Consider the following 23,906-nt stretch of genomic DNA (forward strand, 5'->3'; position numbering starts at 1 on the left):
ATTCTGAGTAAGACATCAGATAATGGCTGCCTAGAAGAGGAGATGTACAAATCAGAAGGTTGGGTGGACTGGTTAGGTCTGTAGATGGTGTTTAATCACAGGAGCAGTTGTTGTATCAAGGCGTGGGAGGGTTTTTTGCCAAACATACAGCAGGACAGCTGATAAGGGTTGCCTGTATTCCAAAGGCCACAGGAAAATGTTGCCAGAATGCAGGGACTCATCACAGAGAAGTCTCTAGGTCTGTCTTTTTTAACTTCCTTTGTTTCCCTTTCTCTCTCTCCCTATGACTGTCTCCCTTGATCATGCTCTGCAGAACTCCTTGCACGATCTTAGGAAGGGGAGGAAAAAAAGAAGAAGAAAAGTGGGTCAGGGCGACCTATTTTTTTCCCCACAGTTCATGGAGGCAGAGGGTGGCGGTGTTATCGTCAGTTAGACGAGGAGCAGGGCCTGATGGGGAGGCAGGGCCTTGTCGCGAGACGCAGCCGCTCAGAACTGGGTCAGCAGCAGAGGCTACGTCTTGTAAACGGCTTGTCATACTGGGGAGTAAAGCTGCAAATGAACCATAGATTATACGCCCCAAGCTGAGCACTGAGGTCTCTCCTCACTCCCCAGCCCTGCACTTCAAAAAGCACACGCACACATAAGCCTTACAGTAGTGCAAGAGTCTCTGATGCACTGCCACCTTCTATAAGTTCCTCTCTCCCCCTCTCAGTCTCTGGTAATACCGTTTGATTACTGCAGTCAGACCTGACAAGCTCAAAGCCTGCGCCACACATGCTATTAAGTAAAGGATAATTTCTCTTTCTCTGACTCTGGGTGCTGTTATCTAAACATAGCCCGTCTTCTGCCAGATTTACTTGACTTTATTCAGGTCAGGTTATTTACTGTACTAAGTTCAATAATGGTTTAGAAATGAGCAATACAGATGCTCATTCAGATGCAATGACCTCTGCATCTCATCTGTGCTAAAGCCAGAGATGTGAATAGATCATTTGCCAACATGAGTTTCATGTGATATTATTATTTCTGGAAAAACAAAAACCTTTTTTATTAAACCCATTCTGGTAAACTTGTCAAAGGATGCCCACTATTAAGGCAGTGTTGCCTAAACCAGGCCAATGATTGATGTTGTTTTAGCGTCAAATTTGGCTCGAGTTGATTTGTGGCCAATTTCCATAAAGCCTAGGGGAAGATATAATCCACTGTCACCATATATTTTTGATATTGATTTCATGTGGGCCTGTGCTGTCGCTCGTTGTTTCACATCCTTTGTCTCAGACAAAACAGGATGAACACAGGGTCTGATCTCCTCTTAACAAATAATTGCTGCGGCTGTTGTACTGAGCAAGGACCTTGAACTCGCTCAAGAACTGAATATCACAGCTTATTCTTGCATTGGGGTCTGCTTATGGAGCAATGCAATTTTCAGGCAGTGGAGCTCACTCATATTTCACTATGTGGAACAAATCTGCCTGTAATGAATCTCCCAGGACACTGTGGTGCCTCTACAACCGAGTCTGCTTTTTGGCTCTTCTGCAGGGCGATCTATAGTGGGCCTTTTTAATATTTTAACACTGCCAAAAACTAGATGGCAGTGTTATTTATTTTACATGGGAGGGATTTCTCATCATATAAACACAAGGTTCATTAGAGTTCCAGTCTTTTTTTCTTTTCCAAATAAGTCCGGGCTAATGTTAATCATATTGGTTTCGCTCTGTGTAAAAACAGCCTTATTAGCCAAGGTGTCACACTAACAAATATAACATAATATCCTGAGGTGGAGCTAAACATGGCGGGGGATCGGATTAACTGCAAGACTCTGGTTAGTACACACACCCAGCTCTCCTTATTGCCACAGCTCCCAAGTCCTGCCACTGCCAGGCAGCAGACCTGACTAATGTTATTCTTAGCCCCAGAACTTCATGTCTCTCTGCAAAAGCCCCTTAACGCTAATTGAGGAGACTGCTCATAGCTCACCAACAGCCTCTGAGGGGGCGTATACGTGTCACCGTCTATGTGTTTGTGGGTGTGAAGGTGAAGCATGCTGAGCGGTAAACCAGTCAGATCCAGTAGTCGGCCATACCAGCCAGTGTTTTTTTTTTTCGGGGACAGGGAGCCACCACAGCGCCTTCAGCAGATGGTTTCCAGCAGGCCTGCGTATGACATGTGATAACATTACAGTTATGAAAGGTCAGGCATGAAGAGAACCAGTATGAGGGCTAGGCCAGTCTCTGAGTGTCCAAACCTCCAATGCGGCCACACACACACACACACACACACACACACACACACACACACACACACACACACACACACACACACACAGAGACCCTTTTGTGCAGTCTCCTGTATGTTATATTAAAAAGAAAAGGGCCTTTTTACAATTTTCAAACGGCAGTTTTGCATGTACTGTAGTACTTGAACCTTCGTGGTCTGAGTTGCACTTGAAGGGAGGATGCCGCAGTATTTACAGTTCAATTATTTGTGCTTTTACAGTGGACTATGCTCAGCACCCATAGCAGAGCAGTTAGACAGTGCAGAGCCAGACTTTGGACTATGGAGCATTTTTGTTTACTTTGGAAAATCAAGAGGTCTTCATTGGGACCCAGTAGGTCACCATCAACCTGTCAAAACACAGGCTCTGAGGCCCCACCCCTCTTTGAGTCAGAGAAGCGTGATTGGACAGTAAGATGACGCTTATCCTTTCGGACAGAGGCAGGCATATTTGTTTTGAAGCTACAGGTCATGCTGTGTCAATGGCTCCTAGCATGGAGGGAAAAGCAGTCTTGAATTCCCTTGTATGTTAACAACACCTGAGGTGGATGGCATCTCATCGCACAGGTGTATTCTATAAACCAACTCCCCCCTCCTCAAATGGCACGAGGCCTCTGCTTGAAGGAGGAGGTGGTGGTGGTGGTATTGTAAAAATAAATCCACACAGGCCGGTCAGACATTTTGAAATTCTGTTTCCATCTCAGTCTGATAGAGAGGTTAAAGATACAGCATTCTGATAATTCTCTTCCCACCAGGGGGAACAGATAAGGAGTACTGTAGATTGAATAAAAGAGCTGAGGAGAAACGGGGCAGATAGTTGAGGGGGTGGGTGGAGCTGAGATGTCTATCAAGCCGCATGAAGGTTTTTTTTTTTTGTCTTGCAGATCCAGTTCAAGGGCGCCTGCAGGCAAGGGAGCTCACGCTCTTGCCGTGCCAACGCTGCTGCTCAAGGTCATATGAGCCAGTCCTGTGACATTAAAGAGGAACAGGAAGGGGGGGCGGGGAATCATCAACCACAGACTAGACACAAGCAGAATTGAGTTGTCAGGAAAAAGATAGCCTTCAACTACCCAAATCATACTGTGACTATCTGCACCGGTTTCTGGGTCTACGTTGGATTTTTTCAGGGCAAGAGCTTTTTAAGGGCAGTAATGAGAGTGTCTTATTCTGTCTGCACAGAGCCAAGAGATGCTTGGCTAACTGCTTTGTAGTTGCCAGCCACACATACAGAGAGAGTATGTGTGAGTGTGTGTGTCTGTGTGTGAGAGAGAAAGAGAAAGAGAGAGGAGTCACAGTGATAAACCTCAGGGGAGGGAGGTCCGGAAGAGAAAAAAGCTCTTAAAGTTATTTAAAGGGACAGCGAACCAATGGAAAATTTATTTTTATGAGTTTGGGCCAACATGAGTTTAAGCGTACAATTATACTATTTTTGACCAATCAGTCACTTCAAAGAGCACACTATGCTGTGTATGTGTAATGTATCTGCAGGTGGTGCTTGTGGTCACAGGGATTTTCTGTTTGTTGTTGTTGTTGTTGTTGTAAGTAGCACTGACCACTTACGGCAGCTAAATGGCTGCATTGCAAATATAAACAAAGAAATATCGGTTATGTCTACACTAGTATGTTTTTATATGCTCTTACCTCTTGTCATCGCTTTTCCTCATTCATTGTATTTTCTGCAAATAATCAACCAAGTACAGAATGGAGAATCTTTTACCTGTTTACACCGAGCACAACCAGTTAGTTACAAGGGTCATGTGATTTGCGTTTTCAATTAGCTCTTATGGACAGACATTGTTTTTGTTTATTTTCAAAATAAAAATTTTGGTATGTGGATGAAGCCACAGTGTTCGAGGTCCGGTCCAGTTTGGTGCTGGCTCAGGGTCACTCTGTCAGGGCTTATCTGAACAGAACAGAACAAATAGAACAGAGCCATTATTAATGACGACAGCACCATCTCTGCTGCTTCTCACAATTTTGTATGCATATTTGTTTTTTTTCACACTATAATGGTGTCATTTTATGGGAATGATTAACATTTATTGTGAGAGATAAGAGCCTAATTATCAATATATGTAGTATGTCTATGTGATTAGCTGAACTAATTGTTTTGCTTTCTTACATTTACCAACAGGTGAATTAGTTATGTTACTGTCTGTATTATTTGTTTATTTATCTGGAAAAGCAAGAACAATTGCTATTTATGCAGTCATCCGCAGTCCCTGGACAGATTTATAAAGTGAACTATAATACAGTTATGAAACAGCAGCTATGTTTGTGTATTTTGCGATAGGTTTTGTTTTTATATCACGATAGAAAACCTGAAAAATGAATATCATCCAGCCATACTAAGATTAAGGGTGATAGTGTGTAGTATACTTGCTTATCCACCTTTTGTTTACGTTGCGTCGTATGTTCAGTGTTCCATCAGCTATCGGTTTTCAGTGCGCATTACACAAGTCTTGTTGTACAACAGCACACAGCTGTACATATCATGGTTGCACTTATGGGAGCAGGGTGGTGGAGGGAGGGTGGAGCTGAAGTCACGTTTTTTGGCAGCATACCGTATGCTACATTGAACTGGATCATTACCAGTTCCAATGCTGGGGGTTTGCTCTGAGCTGTAGCTGCCCCTGACATCTGACCTCCCTGTGACGTAGAAAGTGAATAGTATTCCTTACATTAGAGTATTCAATTATTCACAGCATCCAATTATTTTTTTTTACAGATTAATTTGTCTGAAATACTGTGGTGTGTTTTTTCTTAGTCAAAACCAGAAACAAGGAAAACCTCCTTATATATTAAAATACAATCTACTGGAAAGGAACTGCAAGTTGATTGTAAAGCAGGAGGATTTTTGGGAAGAGATAAGGCAACATTTTGTGGAACAAAACGAAGAGCGCAACTATCGTCGGAATTTCCTTGTAGATGTAAAAGTACAGGCAGAAATTGTAGTCCACTAAGTCCATCTACCCGGCTGCTAATGGAGCTGCTTCAGGCGATGCATCAATATGACATCACAGATTACAATCTTAAGACTTTGGGAGCACTTTAGGTACTTTCAGTGCTGGAAGAATGGATCAAGACCTGGCTGACAAAATACTGAGTCATTATAATAACAATCTCAGAGATGGGTGGAGCCGCGCAGTGATACAGCTCGACAGATATTTCAGGAGTATTCCCATTGGGACTTGTAGTGTGCCTATGGTACTTGATAGGGATTTTACAGTGACCTTAATGAACTTTTTTATCTGTCTCTTGTCTAGTACAGTATCAGAGTATCTCTTTTTCTTGTTCCTTTGTTCGGAGGTTTATGAGCAGGAATTGATTGCATAAGAGTACATCTCATTTACATTGATCTCAGATAATTCTATTTTGGGGGCAGTTATAGCTTAGAGGAGACAACATGTTAGAGGGACAACTTCAGATATAACTAAAGTCGCATTTCTCTGTTTTAGCAGCTTAAAAAACTCTAGGGTAGTGTGGGCCCCAGGTATATCCGTAGCAGATTCAAATGAAAACATGGTAATGTCGATGTAACCTAAAAAGTCAAAGCGAAGGAGTGCTACAAGGCTTGTAGTGTAATAACAATTTTTATTATTATAATCACTTAAACCTTTTGGAGAAAAAAGATGTCATCACAAAACTGGTATCAAAAGTTACTATAAGTGAAAAATAATAAAACAGGCTTTTGAATTGCAACAGGGAAAGTTCCTATGTGGAGTGTTTCTCAGGGGATTTCATTGCTTATCCCTTTGAATGCTGCAACTCCTTGAATGTAATGGGAAATCTCCCCTCTACCTGCAGGCTCCATTGTGTACGTGCATAAACTCACTGTGTAACCCAGAAGGGGGCATTTACTCTGGGCACCTGTAAAGGCGAAAAGTCAGTATGACACCAGGTCTAAGTCCTGTGAACTGTACTTTCTACTCAGACAGGATTTACCGGATAAGTGTCCCTCGCACTTGGGACGCAGTCCTTTTGAGCACAAACCACTCAAAGCTGGATTTGAAGCTCCACTGAACCCTGATGAACTTTGACATTTAAGGTAGAATCGAGTAAGAAAGAGTCTCCTCTCAGCTTCCCCCCCCCGGATGTTCCATCACACCTGTTCCATCACCCTGCCGGCATAGTACCATTTTGACTCTTGTTTTTGATTAAACGAAAAAGCATTTAGACTAAACAATCAATAGGTACAGGCTTGAGTCGTGGATCGCTGTAGCATAAATCTTCATGGGTGCCTGGGCTAAAGTCGTCCCTGTATCATTTTTGCTGATTACTTTCCCCATTACTCAAAACAGATGTGTTCGCCAGTGATGAATGATCCAATTATGGGATATTTGTCACCCATTTGATATCTGCCGCTAGTTGGGGACAGTAAGGAGTTTCAGCTTGGTGCTACCCCTCCAGTCCACAGCCCGCTCTGGCTGGGTACGTTGTGACCTGGACTTTGGATTTGTTTGAATACCCAACTAGCCGTTACACGGTGCTTACCCTATGGAGTTTTTCTGTCCCCAGTAGCACAAAGTCCTTTCACTCTGATCATTTCATCAATCTTGTGGTTGCAGATAAGAGAGAGGCACTTGACAGAATACTCAGCACTCCTTTCATTGTGAGATAAGAATAGTTGCCCTGTCATAAAATTTAATTTAAGTAGTGTATCCTCAAAAGTCCATACACCCTGCTGCCCCTCCTGCTGACATGCCTTAGCTAGTAGTCATACGTGTCTAAACTGTAGTTGACCCCAAACTGCTCCGCACACACACACACACACGCATAAACCAAAACAATACACAGACACTCACAGCTGAAAGGATTCATGTACACCCCCAATCCCCCACCCTCGTCTGTGGACAGTAGACTGATTCTGAAGCCTCTATCCCTCCCCATTTTGCTCTCTCCTGCTCTGCTGTGCCGAGCTCTCTCTATGGTGCGTGTGTGTGTGTATGTGTGTGACAGCTGCCTAATTGGGCATTCTCCCCTCGTCGAAGCGCCTGCCTCTCCTCTCTCTCCTCCAGCCTGGGCCGGGGCTGCTGACGAATGGCAGCGGATTACAGATGAGGACACGGTGACCCGCCTGACCTTGCTGCACAGCCGCGGGGGAGGGAGAGGGGAGTGAGGGAGACAGAGTGCTAGGGGTGGGGCGGACAGGGGGCTAGGACTGCAGAAGGGGTGGGGCGGGATGGGTGTGCGGGGGGGGGGGGGGGGGTAGGTGGGCGGGGAAGGAAATGGGGGGGTCAGGTCAGCGGAGGATGAGGTCACGTGAAGGTGGGCGAGATATTGCAACAGGAGGGGGGGGGGGGATTTGCCAGGTGGTTGGGCAGACAGGCGGGTGGACAGGCGAGCGTTCAGGCAAATGACAAGAGTGTCACATGACAGCGCTCCCCTCCCTCCTCCACCCATGTCAGTATGTCAAGGGCACAAGCCCCCGCTGGCAAACGCCACTGCGGCATTTTCCCCTACTTTTATTTTTATATTTAATTCCTCACTTCCCCTTATTCCTCCTCTTCTTCTCCTTTGCTCGTATACCTTTTAAGGTGTTTTTATGTGTCTGTCAGACGAGTAATTTCTCCATGACTGCTGGCTTCCCTCCACACACCCCCAGGCCACGATGTGGTCGGTCAAACGGAGGCGGCAGATCCTTGACTGGTGAATTTTAATTTCTGTGCACGCTATAGATATTTCCATGTCCCCACCCACAACAACCCCCCCCCCCCCTCACCCACCAACCTTCCTGCTGTGCGTGTGAGACTGCCAAGGTGAGGTTGTGTCCTCTTGTTAAGAGCGATTAATGGCACTCGTTATGTACATAATGAAATATCCCTGCTGATGCATAGGGTGGCGTTGTCTCTGTCTCTCTCACACATGCACACACACACACACACACTGCCTGTGTGTGTGTGTGTGTGTGCGCGTGCATGCAGTGTAACATTGAGGACACTTTGTTACAGCCTACAGGCAACTCCGGAATGTGTTTGATATGGTGTAGAGACCCCTTCCTCCCTTGTAAGCCATCTCCCCAAATGAAAAACGAATGGGAATTAAAGGCCTGTCAATTCACAGTCAAGTTTGTTCCTCTTTTTCGCTTTAAATGCACACAACACTGCAGTTCCCTGCGTGACATGTGTTCTGAGAGATAGAGATGGGTGGCTCACCACTGAATCCCGTTTTGACCGGCGGAGTAAATTTAGATCTAATCTTTGTGTGTGTGTGTGTGTGTGTGTGTGAGTGTTCTTTTATAGCCTGAGAATGTTCACCTAACATATCAGCTTTAAGTTGACCTTGTTGTGTTGTTTGCTCATCTGAGGCACGAGTATATGTGTGCTTTTCTAGAACGTGCCACTGCTGGCTTCCCTATAGGCTTTTATTTTGACCTCATGTATCTGTGTGTGTTTGCCTGTGTGTGCGTGAGTGTGAGTGCTAACACCATTCAGTGCCTGAGTCAAGCTGTGCAAGCTCTTTTAATCCCACGCCCCGGTGCACGTAGGCTTGATTAGTGGCAGCAGTTATCTGTGCAGAAGACAGGCCGCCCTCCTTTAGCATTTGGTCAGGTCTGGGGCACTGGTAGAGGGGGGTGTCAAGTCATAGTCATGAGAAAGGTGAACGAGGAAGGAGAAAAGCAGTGGGGGCGGTGGTGGAGGAGGGATGGCGAGAAGGAGGGAAGAGGGGAGTGCGGAAGCCTGATTAGTATTCTAAAGGAGCTCTCCTGTCAGTAGAGCAAATTGATTACTGCACTTTACCTGTATCAGCCTCCACAGCTAAGGATGACAAGGTACAGGAGCATGATGTGTGTCTGCGTTCACCTCCCAAACACAGCCGAATAGGTGTGCTTGTATTTGGCTTAGTGTAGCTTTTTTTTACTACGACTACCGCTGGATAATTTTTCTCTGTCCTCTCGATCTCCTTCATTACAGTGAAGCAATAGGCCAGTTGCAGTTAGGTGCTGGCCTTGTCTATCTCTCCCTGTCTGCTTTAATAGTCAATAGCTGACTGAGGGAAGACGGACTCATTTCCTGCATGCCTTGGCCCTGTGCTTTCTGCATCTAGACTGACAATTACCATGTTTCTCTTGCAGTTAAGACAACCTGATCAATTCTAAAGCATGTGCCTCTTCCATTATCTGATATTAACTATTTATTTATTGTTTGTGTATAATGTTCATTATTAGTAACACTTGACAGGTTAATTACACCTGGGCTCCCTCCCAGTAACTGGAGTTGACTTCTGTTTATAAAACAAGAAGTAGGTTGAGAGATGCAACCCACTGACTTAAACAAAAAATAACTGTTCATCAGCCCCTCTACTTTTGATTCTGTTAACTGAAGCAAATGTATTAAGAAAAACAGTTTCATCTTCAGATGCTTCTGATACTACTTTTCCTGCCCAGAACAATCTTTTCACTATGAAATTTAAATTCAAAGCCAATTACACTGATCAGTTCAGCTTGCCAGTTACGTGCACTGCGTTGTCAATATAGTCAGCGGCCACCGCAAGCATTTTTATATTCACTGCTTGTCACCGGCCTGGCCCAAATCATGAACCCTCCATTCTTGACAGAATGTGACCATTGAAAACTGATTAAGCACAGTCTCATCTAATCCACCTGTTTTACAATGAGGGGTGGGGATGCCCACAATTGATAATAAACAAGGTGGTATGTTTTTTAAAGAGACTGGAGGCATGTGGGCATCACGATGCTTGGCACAACATCGCTACGACTGTTGACGATCAGCCATGGACAGTGACAGTTAGCATGTTGGTTGCTCTATCATCATCTGTGGCATCATATCTTAGACCAGATTTTTTGGGGGGCGCTCCTCACAATTTTGAAAGTTTTTCCAGACACTTCACCATCTTGCTAGTGTAGTTATAACTTGTAATAATATAATGTGTGTCATGTGATCAGATGACACTGTCCCAGTGTCAGTGCTTGTGATATCAGGCGAGAGTTTAAGATAAAAAAGGTCCTTGCCCTAATATAATTTATCGTTAGTTTATGCACAACTGATGATATAGTACAATTTCTTATTATTTTAAATGCTGTTTGGGATTTCTCTCTTTGTCCAGATTAGCCATATTAATTTCCTGTGTGAAGAATTTAAAGAGATAGTTCGCAGAAAAATGAAAATTCACTCATATACTCACCACTCTGCCGTTGGAGGATTCAGTAAAGTGTTTTAGTCCACAAAACACTTTACTGAATCCTGAAGATTCAGGGGTAAAGAGCGTTGCAGCCAAACCCAGTGAAATTGAAGTAAATGGCAACCTCTTGTTCAGAAGTAAAACAACAACATAAAACGCCTCCGTATTTCCTCTGTGGTGTCCATAAGCCCTGACATTCGAAAATGATTCGAAACAGCATTATTAAACCATGTTTTTAGCCTAAATGTCCTAGGTGAAGTAATCAATTGGCAGATATTGAATATAAAATAATCCTGTTTTCACTAGTGCGTTACAGTGTTAATTTTAGTCTTTTGACGAAAATGCATTTTAGTTTTAGTCACATTTAGTCAATTTTATCCTTCTTAGTTTTAGTCTAGTTGTAGTCGACTAAAACAAATTACATTTTAGTCTAGTTTTAGTCGACAAAAACGAATTCCATTTTAGTTTTAGTCACATTTAATAGCCAAATTAAACTCCTTTTCTATAAAAACATATAGCTGCAGCCTAATAGCTTAAAAATATTTATTTAGTTTTAAATGTGAAAACAAAAATTGAGAGGAGGTCAGACTGGAGGCGAACACAGAAACTGCAACTCGGTAGAAACTAACTGCAGCTTCTGCTCTGATCAAGAAACTGAGGCGCTGATCTCTGATCAGCTGAGACCAGAGAAACTCTGTGTTTTCACTGTTTCCATAGTTAAGAAGCAGTCGGCCACTGAGAGGCTTCTTCACGTACACTAGCTCTGATCTTGTGTCTCTGAGCGAGTGAGCGGGGCGGGGGGCGGAGCCTCGGGACCGGTGCGCTATCTGGGAGCGCACAGACACACACACACACACACACACAGACTCATTCGCCCACTCCTGATACTTTATGAGGGCCTGATACGATGATGTTAAAAAAATGATTGTGACTTAGTCAACCACCAACATTTTCGTCTCGTCTCGTCTCGTCAACGAAAGTTAAAAATAGATTTAGTCATAGTTTTTATTTTCAAAGATCCATTTTCGTTACGTCTTCGTCTCGTCTTTGTCATGGAAAAAGGGTCGTTAACGTATATATTTCCTCATTGTTTTCGTCAACGAAATGAACACTGGTGCGTTATCATAAAAAAAAATGTCTTTACCCTAGAATAGACCTTTTAAATTGAAATGCTAAACTGCTGCAGCTATCGCGAGTTATTGCGTTATTATAATTTAAATGTATAGGGCAAATTTTAATAAATATATAATTTAGATGATAATGCACTAATATTAACACACTGAACCTTTAACTGGTTAAAATGTGTTCTGTTGCTTGAAAAGTAATCATAAGAGACATGTAACATTAACTTAAATAGATTAGCCTGTCTAAAGCTAACACTCAAGTTGTGTAACAACAGACTACAAGGTGTTTCAAAGTCCTTTAGGATGATGGGACGGCAGGCATATTGTTTACTGTTTCATCAGTGTTATCCAAAGCCCTTAGATTTTGTGGAAGTATTGTAAGCAGCGGTAACTCATTGTGTTTTTCTAGCAGTGTTGCTCTTAATGGGGCTGTGTACCTAATCCTACCTGAGTTACTGTTAACAGGGATTAATTGTCAGTGTACTTCTCTCTGTCTTGATGTCTGTGTCCTCTGCAGCTTGTTGCACAAGCATGTGTCCCTTAATATATTTAAGTGTAGGTTGATAATAAGATAGATTATCAGTTCATCTAACAGATGTATGGACACGTTTGTGCCCCTCCTTGCCATATTGAAAGTCACAAACTTTTTATCCAAAGGTGGTTTTGATTATTTAACCTGGATGCAAATACAGGGTCTGGGACTTTCAGTAATGTTTAGAGTTGTGCTTTTTTTGTCGGTTGCACCAGCTTTTTCTCAGTGAGCTCTGGGTCAGGCTCCTAGGTGTAGGACTAATCTTATTGAAGTCTCCTGTTCGTTGGCATGTGCTCAGCTCTGATCTGCTAACTGGATTGGTGCTACTTGAGAGATTTTGTCAGAAAAGGTTGCACATAATTGTTTTATACTTTATTGGGTTAAATGTATCCAGTTGATTTAAGAGATTCATTTAATTGTAAGTCTTGTATTACTATGGTAAAGAGAATAAAAAATCCAAACTGTGTTTGTGATCCTTCATGTGGAATGTCCCTTCAAACCCTGTTTTACAATTTGATATCATTCTCAAACCTCATTCAGAGCAAGCATTAGAATTATTTAAAAAATAGAAAGTAGGTCATGGGGACCATTATGAAATAGAAAATGATAGCAGAAATATGGACTCTTCTTTTTCTGTCACTTAGATGTCTGTCGCTTGCATTATTACTGCAAACCATCCCAAATTACTCACAGTAAAAAGAAAAAAAAAAAAAGTACTCTTTTAACCCAATAAAGGCAGACATCTTGCTGAGTCACAGCAATAGCCTTCTTAAGGCCGATGCCAAGGATATTATGAGAATGATTCATTAAAGGCCAAGGTTTTTAGCGGGTTTTATCCAGCTTTCAGGGCAGCCTGACTCTGGGACATTAGATCTCAATAGCAAAGTGGCCCATTTCCCTCAGACATCACCACTGCAGTCTGTTTCAAGAGCCTCCCTCTGCCTTTTGGCATGCTGGCCATGGGGCAATCAGCTGTTTTTATTTCCAGCACCAGTGTTTACTTTTAAATGTTAAATGTCTGTTGTTTCGGGAGGGAAATGAGCACCACTTTGGACAGACGATGTGAGCAGAAGATTACCTCGGAGCCCAATATAAATGAATCAGGTATAGATTGATAGCAGCTACGGCTCATTAAGAAAGAATGTGTGTGTGTTTAATAGATGCACTAATTCTCAGCTACTCAGGAAATGGCCCTTGGGCGGGTCTTCCAAATGGCACACAAATATTTACTATGGACTCAAACACTTAAGTAAACAATGCAAGCCTGGGCATGGGAGGTACGGGAATGATTGCCTGGGTCTGTTATACGGTACAGTGATATCATCACTGCACTGGCTAGTTTGGCCTGGTGCTCCACCAGAGTCAGCTGTGCTCTGAACTGCTTAGATGACTCATCAGCGTGCATTAATTCCTCCATCCTCAACCCTAAAAACTCTTTGTACTGATGAGTACAGATGAAGTTGAAATCCACCCCCGCACTCCTCTTCAAAGCCAGATGCAGGCCAGAAACTTAAGCACTCCAGACCGTTTTTTTTGTTCAAGTCTGAAATGTTAGCATTCAGTCATCACATGCATTTCCTCACATCCAAGTGCTCTGAGAAGGATAGTTAATAATTGCCTGTGCTATTTAACACAAGAGGTCTGACTTTTCAGCATTCACGTCTCACATTTCCTTGATGTGGGGTACATCCATGGCTCTATCTGTCTGTACACATGGGGGCGTGTGTGCTTTGCATGACTTGTTTGGTCAGTACATCCTAAGAAGTGGGTCAGAGTGCCCTAGTTCTCAATGTGTGGGCGTGCCAGCATCTGTGTATTGCATTTCCGTGTTATTTTGTCCTGATTGACTTATCTGCAAAAACATTTTCTTGCTCCAGCTCTCCTGCTATTGGCATGTTATTCTCTTGTTTACCTCTCTCAAGGTGAACAAGAGCTTTTAATTCAACTTTCCTCTGGTGCATTTGCTCACTTGTGGAAGGCCTGGAACCACTGCATTTGGTCAGGTAGCTTATGTTTTGTCTTATTTAATCATGTCAGAGCATATTGAATTTACAAATAGCGGTCACACCGCATGTGTAAGTGAGCTATCCCGATGAGTATGTGCAGCAAGGCTGGGCTGCAGATTACATGATATAATAGTGTTTAGGCATCGCCTCTCCTTTTAAATTCCTTTAACCTTGACTCCCCTTAAATGCAGCGAGAACACATCTGCCAGGCTGGTGTCAGACATTAGTAATACGCACCGCTCGGGCAGCAATGTCACTTTTTATTAACGCCCAGAGCTTCGCATGGACACCAGCTGTTGCATCAAGTGGAAAAGCCTTAGCGGTATGAATGACCTTGACTTTAAGTACCGCTCCTTTGGCTCTTCCCCTTTTTAATTCTTTTGTTTGGTCTCATACATTTTAAATGGATTAAATGGATTACCATTCCTGACAATGAAGGTCAGTTAGGAACTGACTTTTTTTTGATAAAAAAAATACCAGCAAGTGTGTTCAGGGCTGGGGGGCTGTAATGTGGAGGTCAGTGGATGAAATGAAGGTTGTATTTTAAGATATAATCCATGGCATCGGCACTGACATATTCCAATGTCTGCCTTTTGTTAATTCTATGACCCTTATGAAGAATGACCTACAGTGACCATGTTCTGTTCCCGGTGTCTTTTAAGGAAAAGAGGAGCAAAAGAGAGAGTGAAATGGATGAAGAACAGGCCAGCCAGAGGAAGATGAAGCTTTCACCCCTTCACATAACTTTCCCTCCCCTCTCACATGTACATGGCTGACTGTAGTGGTAAAAATCACTTTAGAATGGTGCCTGTTCTGTCATTGGCTGACATTGTCAAGGATAATGGATAATCACCACAGAAACCGTAGAGCAGCTCATTGGTGCTGTGGTGTCCCACAGTGGGGGAGGGGTTGGAGGTCAGGCTTTTTGGGTGCCACCTCCAATGAGCTGACATGTTAACAGATGTGTAAGGTCATTTTCAATGTATACTCCTGGGGAGATAATGTAATAGTAATGCACACATCATACACTCTTGGAGGGAAAAGGAGGATAACGTTATGCTTTAGGTGCTCAGTATAGAGGACAGTTTTTCCTATATTAAGGTAATTTATTTGTTGTCAGTGCTCCGTTCCTGAGGGGAATATGTTTTTTCTTTCCCTTAAGCATCACTTGACATCGGTTCTGTCATTACATGTCTCTCAAGAGGCTGAAGGCCTCCACTTTGTTTAAAAAGTATTTTATACTTAATGAGATAGTTACTGCAGTTGCCTTGCTGTATATAAACTAAAACTGTGCAGTGTCATAATTTCTCTGTCCTGCCTTGTCTGCTCTGTATTAAAGTTTTTTGGGACAAAAACAAAGACAAGGTCAAACGTAATTCCAAAGGTCTACTGCCAGTAGCAGAGAGATTAACAGAATTTCCCATGTTGAGACCGTGTTTTTTTTCCCATTCACATTTTTCCCTCACTAACTGTATCATGGCATATTAGTCACTCTACCAATATATGTTGAAGGTAAACATGTTTACTGTGCTTATCAAACATGGTGTTACAGGGCATTCTATTTCAATTGCGTTAAGCTCACTGGCGGGAAAATAGCCCTAATCCTGAGCATCTAAAATGAGCATAACAGCAGACGTCAGATGGCCCAGTGTGGCCAGGTTGGCTTTTGTTGCTGTCAGATTTAGGTCAACAGCTTAAAGATGGCCTTGAACTTTAATTGATGTGGATGGGTCCATTTCAGTTAAATTATGCTATTCTATACAATACTGCATAGTCTGAAATGTCTGATCAGACCGTCTGATCATTTGGTTTGAAGAGGTCTTTAAATTGCCAACCTTATTGTTTCTAACTGCAACTCAGACATGCTAATCAGCCTAAATCCAGTTTCTAATCCAGGCTCATTTTCAAGGTGGCATTTAAAGTGTCACTTTGTTGCCGTTACTGTCATGACAACCTGTGAACCTTGACCATGGGGATGGATTTCGGCCTGGTTGGAAGCTTGCTGCCTTGTTGTTTTTGGCCCTTGCTTCTGTTTTTTGTGAGGTATTTAGTCTGGCGGTTGCGTGGGTTGCCATGGCCTCTCGTAATAATCAAGGGCTGCTGTCCTGTTGTGTGACCTGCTATGTTGGTCCACTCAGCGGACACCAAAGGTGAGGACGGCATTGGGAAAGGACACGAACAGCAGCTGAGGCGAGGTGGAAACTCTGTATTAATTAACCTTTATGGGATGTGTCCAGGACTGTCAGAGGTGTCCTGTATCCACGGAAACCAAGCTGACAGGGTTCAGAGCAGAGGTCTCCTAGGGCAGCAGTTCTGACACTGTCATGGCAACTAGCACAACGGTCACCCTAGTGTCACTGGTTCTGCCCTCCTGACAGTGGTGTGGTGTGACAGGTGCACCTGATCCTGAAGCCACCATTACTCCTCAATACATACACAAAAAGTACACACGCACTTGACAGTTATGTACAGCTTGTGTGTCAGCTACTTTCTTGCTTTGATTCTCCTCTGTCGTTGTCCTGCATTAAAAAAACACAGCTCACATCATATCAGTTCAGGTTTTCGTCTTGTGTACTGGTTTAAAAACAATTTGGCCTGTAAAGAGCTAATCTTGGTAACGTATTAGCAACTGGCCAGGTATTATTACAAATAAGGCATTTAAAAGAATGATGTGGGTACAATAATAACTTTCCCCTTAGTATGTATGTATGAGAGTGTGCGTGTTCATATTCAGCATCTATGTCTTCATACACACCTTCATTCTTGTGTCTACATAGGAATGCTTAAATGCTTATTATTGTGCATGTGGGTGGGTGGCTTCTGCTCTATGCAGACTGAGGGTTTGCTTCGTGTGAGATGCTGCTCAAGTGCATAAGGAGCAGACGGTGGTAGGGGGGATAATCCACTGAAATGACAAGCTGCATAAGAAATTATTCACAGCCCTCACAAGGCCCTTCACTTTTGAAAGGCATCGCTATGAGGGGCTTACAGCTCAAGACCTGAATGTTTTCAAGGTAGTGGTCTTGAATTTTCAATTTGGATCCAATCAGGCCTAATCTACATTTATCGTCTGTTCGGTGGCTGTGAAGGGAGAGTGCAGAGAGGAGAAGGAGCTGTGTGCAGTCAATCTGAAATGTTGCTAAGTAACAGAGATGGCAGACAAGGTGGTGAAATGAATGTGATATAGTGCTTTGCAAATCCCTGCTTCTCACACAATTTCTCCTTTTTCTCCTCTTTTTCTCCACCCAACGATCTCTGTATCCTCCCTTCCTTTTTTTTTCTCTCATTCACTGCCATAGGTCCCCCGTGTGAGATCTGCTAAGCTGAAAGGCGCCACTGACAGAACCACATCCAGGCCTCAGGACAGACATCCCAAACATCCACAGCCACGGAATGTGTCAACATCTTTGTGGTGAAATCCCACCAACTCCTCGCTTGCTACTCACATAAACCTGGAGCTGGGCCTTCTGGGATTCTACTGTGTTTTACAGGCAGACAACAATGCCTGGGAGGCCCCCCTGCCCCACATTGCCTCCAAATATGGCTGCTGTTTTACCACAGTGCTAACTCTGCAGAATAAAAAGAGGGATCTCCTTCCGGCCAGTGAATCTTTCAGCCCCCTGCACGTTTTGTGCAATTTCATGGCATCTTTTTGTTATTAAGGAAGTACATGCCACTGTTTACCAGATGACATAGTGGACATTTGTTTCCCAGTAGCCAGCTGAACTATACGAGAGGATCCTAGTATTGAACATGACTCATGGGGAGGAGCCTGGCCCTGAGACACACAAGGATTCAGCTGTTTTAACTTATCTGGAAGGTTTACTGATGCATCCAGTGGTGGCCGGGCCTGGGGCCACAGCAGGTGGGAGGTCTGAGGCTGCCCGCAGCAATCAGGAGCAAGGAGACAAAGGGGTTGGGCCCTACCAACTGCCCAGCCATGGGCCCACAGCTCCTAAGACTGGAACCAATGGGCCCACACTAGGTTCTTCACAGCACTTGAAGAAAGCCCGCCTACTGCGCTCTGGAGCCTGGACTGATCCAGGGAATCAGCGGATGAGCTCACCCCCAATAGAACTCAATGGCCAAGGGGGAGGCCTACAAAATGGAGCACTAGAGGGATCTCCTCATGCTGGGGAGAGCACCCTGTTGGCTTCACTGCTTCAGTCATTCAGCTCAAGGCTTCAGAGTGTGGCAATGTCTCAGCACTCTAATAAGCCACCCAGTGAGTGTTCCTCTCCATCCAAGGCACCACTTGCAGACAAAGACCCACTTCCTGTGTATGGGACGGCTTCAAGCCGCTTGAAAGGCCTAATGAGAAAGAGCAAACTTCAAAATCACAGCAACACACCTTACAGTCGACGAGTACACAATCAGGACAGGCCACCAGAATCACCTCGGTCCACGCATAGCGCCACACCTCCCTCTGCAACAACAGCTACTGAATCGGTATCCTGTGCGGAGCGTCTAAAGGCAGTGGCCAACATGGTGAAAATCCGTTCCAGTCCAGCACCTTCACCCAAGCCCAGTGTAGCCTGCAGTCAACTGGCACTGCTTCTGTCCAGTGAAGCCCATCTTCAGCAGTATTCCAGAGAGCATGCACTCAAAGCCCAGCTCTCAGGAAGATCTGCAAGCGAGAGACTAGCTGCCATGGCAAACCAGCAACATGGCCAGGACATAAGACCCCCCAGTGTGGGAGGGAGTCTGCCTGGAGCTGCAGACACCTTAAGCTCCATCACAACCCAAAACGGAATGACAACCACAAATACGAAAACGATACCCTCTCGAACAGCCCTGTCTAGTCCACAGAGCCCCTCTTTGCAACGTGGCCATAGCCAAAGTTCCCCAGCCACTCCCCCAACTCCTCCAAGCCACACTCACAGCCAACAACCTAAGGAGAAGCGAGGCTTTGACTCACGTCCAATCCGTCCCCCACAGACATGCAGCAGCTTGCTCCTACTGCTACTCAACAACCACAACAACCAGAAGCAGCTGACTAAGAATGGGCACCTGGAGGATAGTTGTGGCATTCTGCCACCAAGCGGTTCCTCTTCAGCCACATCTGACAGCGAGTGCTCCACCCAGGAGAGGAGCCTGACCAAGGACAGCAGTGATGCAGAGAGTTCATATTCGAGTTGCTCTCCCATTGACCTCTCAATGAGAAGCCGGCCCAAAACACAACACAAAGGGCCGAAAACTACCACCCCCTCTTCCTCTTTCTCTTCCTCCTCGTCCAATTCTACCCTCTCTTCTTCCACAACGGTGTTTTCCTCAACCCCTGTTGCATTCTCTCCTCAATCTTCAGCTCAACCCTCTGCCTCAAACCTTTCACCAACCTTGACTGTTGCTTCCTCTGTCTCCAATGCTATTTTCTCATCTTCCACCTCCTCTATCTCTACCTCCTCCCTGGACAAATTAACAGAATCTTTAATAAACAAGTGGAAGCCAGAGGCATTGGGATCAAAGTTGTCGATGAACAAGGAGTCGGAAATTAGCCCTGACCTAAAATCCCACCCTAGGGTCACACTAATGCAACTTCTTCTTGAACGCAGAAATAATGAGATGGTTAATAAAGGTGTAGTTAACCAGGATTCGCCACTTGATATAACTATGGCCACCATGTCTCAAAGCCCACCAAAGGGACTGGTGCCCTGGGATGACACCAGGACAAAAAGCCCCACAGATAAGCCTGTAGCCCCAGCCCAATCCCACTACTCAGTTAATCGTGACCACAGTGGTGCACTGTCTCCATACTCCTACCCCTCTCCCCATGTTCAATCCAGCCCATTGGACTTGTGTAAATCTAAAACCTTCCCTGCTGAGAAGGCCTCTGAGCCTGCCTTCAGTGCCAGTAAACTGTTGCAGAATTTGGCTCAGTGTGGCACAGCTTCATCCTCCCCACCCATCCCCTCCAGCAAAGGACCGGCCCAGGAACCTGATGCCAACCGGCCCCTTGCTCTTTTGGAAAGGCTCAATGCTCCAATCCACAGGACCAGCACCACTCCACTCTCCGACAGACCCTCCGGCAGTGGCACTCCTTTCAGTCGTAAGGAAGCTTCTCCTCCTTCTCAAATTGAGAACCTTCTTGAGAGACGCACCGTACTGCAGCTCCTACTAGGAACAGGCTCGGCTAGTGCTACAGTCAGCCGCAAAGATAGGCCCAGTGGGAGAAGAAGTGTGGAAGTGGCAGGGGCATGCTATGAGAAGAGTCCTGGTACCTCCATCATGTATGACACTTCTAATGGACCTCCTTTGGACATAAAGGTCAAAACGGAGATCACAGAGGGGATGGGGCCATCATCAGCCATGTCTGAGGACTTAAGTGGCAGGAAAAAACCTAGTGGCTATGAAAAGAATAGCCCCCTCTCAGATACTCAGCAGAACTTTAAAACAGAACCACGGCCTGCAGAGGTCATAGGAAAATATGGCCTCCTTAGCCAGCTGCTGAAACAACAGACTGCTACCTACTACACCAGTGCTGCTATGCAGACTGAGTCTCAGCCCAGACATGTTAAAGAGGAACAGAGGGAGTATCCAAGCCCCAGTCCTAAAAAGAGACGCCTCTGCCCTGATCACACTGATAGTTTGAGCAATACCAGATGTTCAAGAGCAGTGGACAGTAATGACACAAACATTTTTGCCTCTTCTGCTGTTCAGGAAGAGCCTGACCACCAGAGGAGTCTGAAGGAAGAGGTGGCTCCACCGAGGAGCCCACTAAGTGACACCCCTGCCAGAGAGAGTCGGGGCTTCAATGTGCTCAAACAGCTGCTGCTCTCGGACAACTGCCTGAAGGAGCTGTCCCAGCAGCCTCGGGGGTCAGCCAGTCCTACTGTCCTGCAGGCCAATGGCAAGGCCAATGGTAGCATTCTCAGTCAGCCTGCCCATAATCACAACTTCCTTCACCTACCTGGGTGGCACCCCCATGGCTCCCTTAACTCAGGGCTTCAGAGTAATCTCAGACCACTGCCCACCCCGCCTGCAGGCGACAGCTCTATCTCCAACCCTTGGAGCCGCCACCCAGCTCCATGGCCCGTCAGTCAAAAACGGGACCCCCCTACTCTTGTCAAACAGGAGCCTGAGAGCCCTGTGCGATGGGGTAGTCAGGAAAATGAGGAGGAAGAGGAGGATGAGGAGGGCTGTGACTCAAACCTGGACTCTCCTCGGCTCTCACGTTCCAACCCCATCCTGTATTACATGTTGCAGAAGGGCAGTATTCAGCTGAGGAAAGAGGTGAAGGATCAGGCAGTAGGGACCCAATCTGTGGTCAAAGTTAAAGAAGAGCCAATCAGTGACATGCATGCCTATGAACACAGTCTGAGCTCCACCCCGCAATCACCAACCCACAACGACAAGCACAGCCACGAGAGCCAGGGGCTGAGCCGATTTTCTGAGTAGAAGTTATATAGTCAACAGAAAAATAACAAGTGGAAATCAAAACCATTGACTCTGTTTTTTCTTTTTATGACTTGCCAAATTTGTTTGATGAGACAAATAACAAAGAATGCAAAGCTGAAAACAGGCCTGTCTTAGCAAAAATGTCTAATTGATACAACCAAAACTACATTGCTGTCTCAGATTTAACCTTTACCATCAGTGATTATCATCCACTACACATTTTATTTTGTCAGATATGAAGTCCTTTACAAATTGGCCTTGTTTTATACTGAATTGCACACATATCACTATATATGACTTCTTTGCTGCCTTCCCTAAAACATTTAGAGAGAACATTTCAAGTGACATTTATAATTAATGAGTGCAAAATTGTCCATACTCAGTTCACTGGACATTTATTTGTTTTCTACATCAGAACACTTTCAGAGAGACAGAGTCCCATCAATTTGAGATAAAAATCCAAATAAAGTCATTCTCAAACAGTCACAGCAGTCTATTACAACAATGTACATGAGACACCATCCAAAGACGTTGAAAACAATATTAACACTGCAGTTGCTTCGGTGAAGGTCTTTCCATGACAAATGCTTTGTCTTGCTTTTTATAAAGATTCATGGTGTGGTATGATTGCCAATGAAGTGAGTGTATATCAGCAGAAGTTTTAATGGTCAAAACTCATTGTATTTGACTTGAATTGAACTTCTAAGACTAATATTTGACAGTGCAAATTCAGGGTAATGATGTTTGTGCCGTTTTCAGCAGGTGGGTCAACAGAGCGTGTGTGGTACTTACAGTTGAGCAACTGTGTGTAAACAGGTTTCTAGAGCAGCAGTTAAAAGGCTGCAGTGTCTGAGAAACTTATCTTACCATCCTGGGTAAACCCACACCACTGTTTTTTTTTCACGCACACAAAACCTTTGAGTGTGGCCTTTTCTTTTCATTTCATAGAAAGGAGCGCCCAGAGTTTGCACTATTGAACCTGAGTTCTCTGTGTGCTTTTCAGCATAATTCGATGGCATGTTATAAAAAGATGTCAGTGTTGTTATCTGTTGAGAATTTGACAGTTTGTGATTTCTTTTTTTCCCCATCATTTTTCAACTGTTGTGGTTTTTGGACATCTTTTCTTTATGTGGCTCTCTCTGTCTTTTAAATCATAAAATGTCAAAAGAAATGCATGATAATAAAGAGAAGACCACAGGTACATCTTTGTTTCCAAAGCAGCTGGATGTGTGTACCTGGCCAACAATCGCAAAGACTTGTTGGTGTCTTGAGGGATATCTGGTATTGAGCTCCTTACTTTGATTGAACTGTATTCTTTTCAGTTACTTTCAGACACTGCTTTATCCATTTAGTCTTGTGATCTTTTTAATACATATACTTATGAAGTATGTCTCTTCGATTAATACATTTTCACAACGGTTAAATATATTTGTGTAAATAGTACTTTCAGTATGAAAGATGACTATTTTGTAATGTTTAAGAAAAGATATGACCCTAGTTTTTAATGCCCTGACATGTAAATATGAATTATATGCGTACAAGTGTACATACAAAGGCAGAGGATGCTATGCCCATCTTTTTTTGGTTGGTTTGTTCTTTGCATGTGTCTCTATGTGGTAAATGATAATCTATCCTGCGCTGTGTTGTGTAATAATGTCTGACTCTCCTCACTGCTGCCTGTTGCATGCAGACGCATGGGAACTACCTGTGTATCCCTACTGGTGATGGGGGAAAATGTCAAGTCTTAAAATAGGTCTTTTTTTATCACACAGAGAGGTTCGTTTAGAATATGATCAGTCTCTAAATAACCAGAGGCTGTTGAGCAAGTTGATAAAATGTGTGAAAAATAAACGTGCATTGAATATTTTTGTGATTTTCTTTTCTGTTACTGGTTAACAAAGCTCTGTGAAAGAGCTTTAGTGGCGGATTGACGTACAATCATGGATCTGCATCGTGCATCTAAGAAATAAATTTGTAGCAGCAAATATATAAAAAAAAAAGATGTTTCATTTTTTCATGTGAAGACCTGAAACATATCATTTTTTATGTTTTCATTTTTGGTGTTCATTTGCACTGATATCTCAAAAATAAAGTACTAAAATGCATGACCTGGTATGAATGTGTTGCTCTTTTTCTAATGTGCCTTTCCGAATATTTGTTGAGCTATGTTATCTCAGGAAAATGTTTAGGTACAACCATAAACCATAAAATACATTTGTATTTGTCAAGATTCTTTTCAACAATACATGTGTTGAAATATTTACTCTTGTTCAAGGTTCAGGTGTAGCCAAGTTTTCATGTGAGTGGCAGGTTTTACAGAACATAGTACAGTAAACTTAGTCAGCCAATAGGGAAGATATCACACATCCAAATATCAGACTTGAGCCTCACAATATAATCAATCAATCAATCACATTTTATTTGTATAGCCCA

General features: G+C 43.9%; 1 protein-coding gene across 4 annotated transcripts in view; it reads left to right on the plus strand.

Moving 5' to 3' along the window:
* Positions 1 to 23,586, plus strand: part of nrip1b (nuclear receptor interacting protein 1b) — a 35,002-nt gene extending 11,416 nt beyond the window's left edge. For 2 of the 4 annotated variants that reach the window (XM_062405543.1, XM_062405544.1), the window contains 2 exons: positions 3,159 to 3,225; positions 17,378 to 23,586. In XM_062405543.1, the coding sequence (XP_062261527.1) occupies positions 17,832 to 21,473 (3,642 nt within the window). In that variant the 5' untranslated portion in view covers positions 3,159 to 3,225; positions 17,378 to 17,831 and the 3' untranslated portion in view covers positions 21,474 to 23,586. The remainder of the gene's footprint in view (positions 1 to 3,158; positions 3,226 to 17,377) is intronic. The other 2 variants (XM_062405542.1, XM_062405541.1) reach the window with 1 other exon arrangement.
* Positions 23,587 to 23,906: the final 320 nt, after the last annotated feature.

This window comes from Platichthys flesus, chromosome 15 (assembly GCF_949316205.1).
Source record: "Platichthys flesus chromosome 15, fPlaFle2.1, whole genome shotgun sequence".
Classification (NCBI taxonomy): domain Eukaryota; kingdom Metazoa; phylum Chordata; class Actinopteri; order Pleuronectiformes; family Pleuronectidae; genus Platichthys; species Platichthys flesus.